Below are 7,092 nucleotides of genomic sequence, written 5' to 3' on the forward strand. Positions count from 1 at the left end.
TCGTATTTCAATGATTGTAATTTATATTTTTTATTTGTTTGTTTTTATAATTTTTAGTTTGTCATTTATTACGTTTTTCTATAAATTTACAATAATAAGTATTTCATGTAATAATAATAGTATTAAAAAATAATATAAAAATAAATATATAATAGTGTGGTTGGGTGGTCATTGATAAACCATGAAAATATGTGTGGTTGAGTTGAATGAATATTAATGATGTGGAAGATGATGTGGAGGAGATAGAAATGAATTAAATATTAAAAAAGTAGATGGATTAGGTGGTTGCTGATAAACATGGTCTAATGTGATCCGTAAACAGAATATGGTTAATAAATTAGTAAAGTGCTATTAAAAGTAAAATTGTAAGAGTGGCCTGTTAAAAGTAAAGTAAAGTAAAAGTAAATAATAATATTGATATTGTAATTTGTAAAAATAAATATAAGTCACTAAGAAAAAGGCTGGAAAATAATCATTTCATACAATTTTATTTTTACCTTTTATTTTACGACATTCCACGAAAAAATAAGTACTTTGGCAAAAAATTATATCCTTTTTGCATCTATTTTATCTTGATGTTTTTATCTTTAAAATGGAAAGTGGCGTTTTTTACACTATACCAAATAATTTGTATCAACTTATTTGGTGAAATGTGAGCTGCAAAATTAGAGACTAATTATAAAGCATTTTAACTGGTAAATGTTTCTCCTTTGACTAATATCAATATGTTAGGGGCTCGAATCATCACAATCACTAGTAAATAAGGAATCATTACTAATTATTTTCAATAATAATAATAATAATAATTAGTATTATAGACTAATAACCATATAAAGTACTAGTATGTCACGAGAGAGGATACGTCCACGTTAATTAGATATAATACTAGTAAATTAGTATGCACTGAATAATCTTTTTCACATATGTATTCTTTGAGGACTTTTGCACGAAAAAAAAATATTTCGATTATCAAAATATATACTATTAACTATAGTGACAAATATACTTCTCTAGATTAATTCATGGCATGAATATCATTTTTTTAATAAGTTACGCAAGTTCTAATCTCGGGAAAGCAATTGTTGTTAATGCGTGTTAATCTATTATTACCATGTATTTGGAATATTAATAATGGCAATAACATTCTCTTTTGTCTATTCCAAATCCCTCAGCCGATAAACATTACCTTTTCTAACATAAGAAAATGCTAAAGCAATAAATACAGAAGTCAGCAAACTGTTAAACTTACATATCCTTTCGTCTAAATAAATATATGCCAACTTCTATAGTTTTTTTTATTGTAATTTTCATTATTGCAAAACAGTCAATATATATGTGTATTTTGGGCTGTACAAGTCCACATAACCAAAACGAACAACATGAATTCTCAGAATTTGGTTGAAATTTAGAAAATATTAAAAAAAAAAAAAAATCTCACACGTGTCTCATTTAATTTGCATTCGAAAACTTCAAGTAAAAAATGATGATATCATCATCTCCCAATTAATCCCAAAACTTGTATACATGTACAAGGTAGGTATGTATTTGTCACTATATATCCAAATTTTGTTATTACACAAACAAATTAATCATTTCATTTGGTATCTCCAGAAAAAGAGTTAGATATGTGCAATGCAAATAATCTTTTGAAATTGTTGATTGTGTATGTTTGTTTAAGCTCAATTTGCACCAACAGCCTCCATCACTATGATGATGATGATGATGATGATGATTTCCCAAACAATTTATTCCAACAAGAATTAGGGTATGATCTTGGCGGCTATCCCTTGTATATTAGTCATGCTGAGCTCACTATTCAAATCCAACCATGGAATTCAGACAGAAGAAGAGTTGCTAAGACTGCTAATGTAGTAGATTTTGGAGCTAAAGGTGATGGAAAAAGTGATGATACAAAGGTAATTAAGTAGCTAGCTAGTGTATTACTTTAAGTCTATGCATCTCAAATTGATTTTACAATTTTTACTTAATTATCAGGCTTTTCAAAGTGCATGGAAATCAGCTTGTTCATCCAAGGAAGATGTCACTTTTGTGGTACCAAACTACAAAAAATTTCTCTTGAAACCATCAAGATTTTCAGGACCATGCAAATCCAACATAACTATCAAGGTACATATTTATTAGTACTAAGATGTAGTACTAGTATATACTAAGATGGTGATGGAGAAATCAAAGTGCAGATAGGGGGAACAATCATAGCATCGGATAATCGAGCCGATTATAGCAAAGATAGGAGACACTGGATTATTTTCCAGGGTGTTGATAATCTAGTGGTAGGAGGTGGTGGAACTATCAATGGCAATGGCAATATATGGTGGAAAAATTCTTGCAAAATTGACAAGTCTAAGGTGATGTGAAACTCCCTTTCTATTTCACTTAACAAGTTTCATTTCTTAATTAGATTGCGTGACATTTTCTATTTCTTAATTTTTTCTTTCTCTTTCTCAGCCTTGCAAGGTTGCTCCAACGGTATGTATACTTTTATTTGAATATGATACGATTATTGTATAATTTGTATCTAAATTGTAAAATTGGATGCAGGCACTAACCTTCTACGAGTGCACAAATTTGGTAGTGAAGCATTTGAGGATTGAAAATGGACAGCAAATTCATGTATCGATTGAGAATTGTAGAGATGTTGAGGTTTCAAGAATTGTGGTGAATGCCCCAGAAAAGAGTCCTAATACAGATGGAATTCATGTCGCAGACACTCAAGATATTATGATTTCTAATTGTATCATAGCCACTGGTATATGTAGTTGTAATTTTGATTGAATATACATATATATATATAGTGATATTTTTCATTATTTGTTAACAAAATTGTGTAATGATGCAAGGGGATGATTGCATCTCCATTGTTAGTGGATCAAGGAAGGTTCAAGCCACTGATATTTCCTGTGGGCCCGGCCACGGCATCAGGTTTGGACTCCTTCCTTAGTTATACTTAGACACGGATTTTATGAAATTGTTTAACTTATAAACGAAATTGGTGAAAAAGTTAGTTCTACAATGTCTGTCGCACTTTTATAGATTATTAATTTTATAATAGAATGTGACTTAATGAGGAACATAGCAAAATGTATATTTTATCAACGGACGGAGAGAGTATTATTTATTGAACCAATGACTTAAATATTGTGTTTTTGATTTTGAATTCAGCATTGGAAGTTTAGGGGCTGGAAATTCAGAAGCACATGTATCTGATGTTGTGGTGAACAAAGTAAACTTTTCTGGAACCACAAATGGTGTTAGAATCAAGACATGGCAGGTCTCTATCTCTCTGTCCTCACACACACACACACACACATCAACCAAAATACTAAGTTGAAACATATATATATATATATACAGGGAGGATATGGAAGTGCAAGCAATATCAAATTTCAGAATGCACAGATGCACAATGTGAAAAATCCCATAATCATAGACCAAAACTACTGTGATCAAGATGACCCTTGCAAAGAACAGGTGAAAATATGACAAATTTTTTTAGTAAAAAAATCAAAGTTCAATCTAGCTAAGTACCATTTCTTATAGTACTACTAATTAATTTCAGAAATCAGCTGTGAAAATCAGTAACGTTCTGTACCAAAACATAAAGGGCACGAGCGCGACGGAAGTGGCGGTCGATTTCAAGTGCAGTAAGAGCCATCCATGCCAAGAAATAGTGGTGGACAATGTGAGGTTGGGAGGGACAAATGGTGGCAAATCTAAAGCTATATGCAAGAACGTCCATTTGAAGAGCATTGGAACTGTTTCACCTCACTGCCCTTAAAATTTTAATGTGCTAGTATTAAATATAATAGTAGTATATTACTATATAGGACTAATTATTTAGTTATTGGTGTACATGAGCAGAACTTATCAAGGAAATTGTTCTTCATTTATTCAATAAGTAATAATGTATGAAAAGATACACTATTGTGATTTAACAAGTTATGAATGAAGATCTTTTTCATTAAACTAATACTTTCGCTTTAAAATAAGTTATCACTGTTTATAAATGAAAAAAGTTACTATTGATGCTGACATGTTTTTTAAACTTAATTATATTGAAAGTTTGGAAAAGAAAAAGGTCAAATTTGAAGCATCCAATTCTTGTGCCATGGAGAATGTTCGTATTTATAAAATTTTCATTTCAATGTACATATAAATAAACAAAAAAAATCATAGTTACACTTTGGAAACTAACTAGTAATACTAATAATTATAGTATCATTAACTTTTACAAAAATATAACACAATTGTATTGACATTGTAGTGAGGAAGTGGATCGTTCCACCCATATTGAATAAAAATTACACAAACTTAAAAAAAGACATCATCAAATAAATATACTACTAACATTCAAATTTGAATTATAATAAAACATACCAAAAATTTTCAAAGCAAATTTAACAGACCAATTATAAAACCACGAACATTTAAATTATCACAATCACACCATCTATTATTGGCCCAATTAATTAATATGAGTAAATGACTTTAAACTCAAATGATCAAGACTAATCCAATTTTTGAGGCCCACTTTCATCATGCTTCCCTATTCTTTTACTTTACTCATTTATGTTTTTCTTTCTTTCCTCTGTCTTGCTTTTTTTTTAAAAACACAACAGAATTTGTTTGATTGCAATTTTCCGAAGCTTTTGCGTTTGTCAACAATGCAAACTATTACCGGAACATCTCCAACCATTTAAACTAAACTCAAATTCATTTTAGTGTAAATATCACATCAAATATAATTTTACTCCAACCATTACACATTCTCAAACTTAAATGAATATTATCTATATTATGCTTTTATTACTCACAAAAATTGAAAATTTTTGAGTTTGGATTTAGTGTAAACCTAAAGATAGATATTTTTTTTTCCCAAAAACCAAAAATAGGATTGATTTTGGAGTAGTATAGGAGCTAATTACCTATCCCATTTTAAGTTTTAGTATACCCTTAGAAATGGTGAAAGTGCAAAAGTTTGCATTTTTTTTGTTGTGATTTGGATTATTCTTTACTAGAAAATTAGTTTTAGTACACGATTGCATAAAGTCTTAGTTTTGTACTAGCTATAAGGTCTTAGTTTTGTACTAGCTTGTATAGTAGTAGCTTGTATAGTATATTCACTCCGCTCCCAATACGTATCTCATTTTGATCTTGGACAAGATTTAAGAAATGTAAAAAAGAATAGATTAAAAAAAGTTAGTGATACGTGGGTCCTACTTTTTATATACTCTTGAAATGTGGAACTCATTACTAGAAGTAATAAAAGTGGAAAATTGGTACTCCATAATACGAGCCGGAGAGAGTACTTGGTAAGAGCTTCTAAAAAAAATTATTCAATGCCCTATTAAAGTAAATACTTGGACGGTATAGTTCACAATTAATAAAGTAAAAAAAAAGTAAAGGCCAAAACTGGTCTTGAACATATGCCCATTTTATGATTTTGGTCATATACTTTATCTTTTAAATTTTTACATTATAAACATTTCAACTCGGATCACAATTGGTCCTACACTAACAATTCCGTCAATTTTTAAACGGTTTTAACCCGAATGGGACTGTTAAAACCATCAAAATCGGGTTAAAACCGTTTAAAAATTGACGGAATTGTTAGTGTAGGACCAATTGTGATCCGAGTTGAAATGTTCAAGATGCAAAAATTCAAAAGATAAAGTGTATGACCAAAATCATAAAATGAGCATATCTTCCGAACCAGTTTTGGCCTTTACTACAAAAAAATACTTAAAATATTACTACAAATAAGAATGTACTATTTTTATTGATAGTAGTATTAACTATGAAGTTTACCTGATTACCTCATTTAAATGTAGACATCTTTAAGAAGTGAAAAAAAAAAGAGTAACGAATGGACTAAATATTTCCATTTTTTTGGCTATTGGAGAATTTTATAGTTTAAAAAATAATTAGAACTAAGATACAAAAAATTTGATGCATAATCCTTTCTCACTTCTTTGCTTCTTCATTTCCTGCTGGTTTTGGGTCCTCCTCCTTGGCCGGCGGCGGTGGAGGCGTAGGCACGCCGCCGTCGATGCAGCTTCGACACTTCCTCTCGACCCATCCCTCCACATCATGGTCGCCGCCGGAATGCTGTCCGCCGCAGAGACGAGCAATTATTCCGGCGACGACTGCAATGATCGTGATCGCCGCCAACACCACCACCAGAGTCTCAATCGAGCGGCGTGTCGAGTGCCCGGATTCTGCTTCCACCACCGGCGGCAGCTGAGCCATTCTAGTTTTGATTTGGAGAAAAAAAAAGAAAAAAAGAAAAAGGATTGTCTTGAATTGGGAGATGGAAGTGTGTGTGAAAACACAAATGAAATCGTTGATAACATTTCAAAGCTCAATAGCTGTTGAAAAGAAGCTTTGAACAACAAAGCCGTTGTGCCCACAATCACTTTTTCTCCTTTTTTTCACATTCATACTTATCATTTTCATTTTTTTTTTTGTTAAGATTAATATGCACTGCTCATACTATAAAAACATTCGAAATTGTGATTGTAATTGTCAAAATTCTAAATCCATTGGTAAATTCGAATTATCATTAAATTGTAAACTATGAATTTACGCCCCTATTATTTCATAGTTTTGTACTTTACACTTCAGAAAATTTAAAATTCATATATAAGTAGTTTGCAACTCCATGTCTGTAATATTTCGTTTTAATTAGAACTAATCAGAATCTGAACAAATTGTGTGGACTATTATTATCTCTTTGTACCATGTGAATATTAATCTTAAAGAGATAGTTCGTTTCATAGTTTTCTTAAAGTCATAACACAAAATTATATTAATTCGCAAATATATTAATACAAGTTGTCATCATAAATTCATGAATATCAATTCCTGACACAATGCCAGTTCCCGACTCAATATATTTTGTGATGTCAACTACTCCCTCCGTCCCACAAGATGAATATGCACTATTTCCTTTTTAGTCCGTCCCACAAGGATATGCACTTTCTAATTTTGAAAAGCTTTTTTCTCTCTAATGATGTGAAACTCATTTTCTACCAACAATACTTTCATTACTTTTTCTCTTTACCTCTCTCTTAC

The 7,092-nt window shown here is 30.8% G+C and overlaps 1 protein-coding gene across 1 annotated transcript; it reads left to right on the plus strand.

Moving 5' to 3' along the window:
• Nucleotides 1-1,618: 1,618 nt before the first annotated feature.
• LOC121768003 (polygalacturonase-like) lies at nucleotides 1,619-3,796 on the plus strand. The gene is made up of 9 exons (XM_042164340.1): nucleotides 1,619-1,916; nucleotides 1,996-2,117; nucleotides 2,186-2,366; nucleotides 2,467-2,487; nucleotides 2,560-2,767; nucleotides 2,859-2,940; nucleotides 3,181-3,289; nucleotides 3,373-3,489; nucleotides 3,578-3,796. The coding sequence occupies exons 1-9, from the start codon at nucleotides 1,626-1,628 to the stop codon at nucleotides 3,794-3,796; spliced, it is 1,350 nt and encodes a 449-aa protein (XP_042020274.1). The 5' UTR covers nucleotides 1,619-1,625.
• The last annotated feature ends 3,296 nt before the right edge of the window (nucleotides 3,797-7,092 follow it).

The sequence above is a fragment of the Salvia splendens genome, chromosome 15 (genome assembly GCF_004379255.2).
Source record: "Salvia splendens isolate huo1 chromosome 15, SspV2, whole genome shotgun sequence".
Lineage (NCBI taxonomy): Eukaryota > Viridiplantae > Streptophyta > Magnoliopsida > Lamiales > Lamiaceae > Salvia > Salvia splendens.

Bases quoted from the DNA above. Each gene is read 5' to 3' on its own strand.
- LOC121768003 (XM_042164340.1), top strand. From the start codon at position 1,626: ATGTGCAATGCAAATAATCTTTTGAAATTGTTGATTGTGTATGTTTGT. The intron at 2,768-2,858 runs GTATATGTAGTT...TAATGATGCAAG, and splicing joins TAATTGTATCATAGCCACTG to GGGATGATTGCATCTCCATT. The intron at 2,941-3,180 runs GTTTGGACTCCT...TTTTGAATTCAG, and splicing joins GGGCCCGGCCACGGCATCAG to CATTGGAAGTTTAGGGGCTG.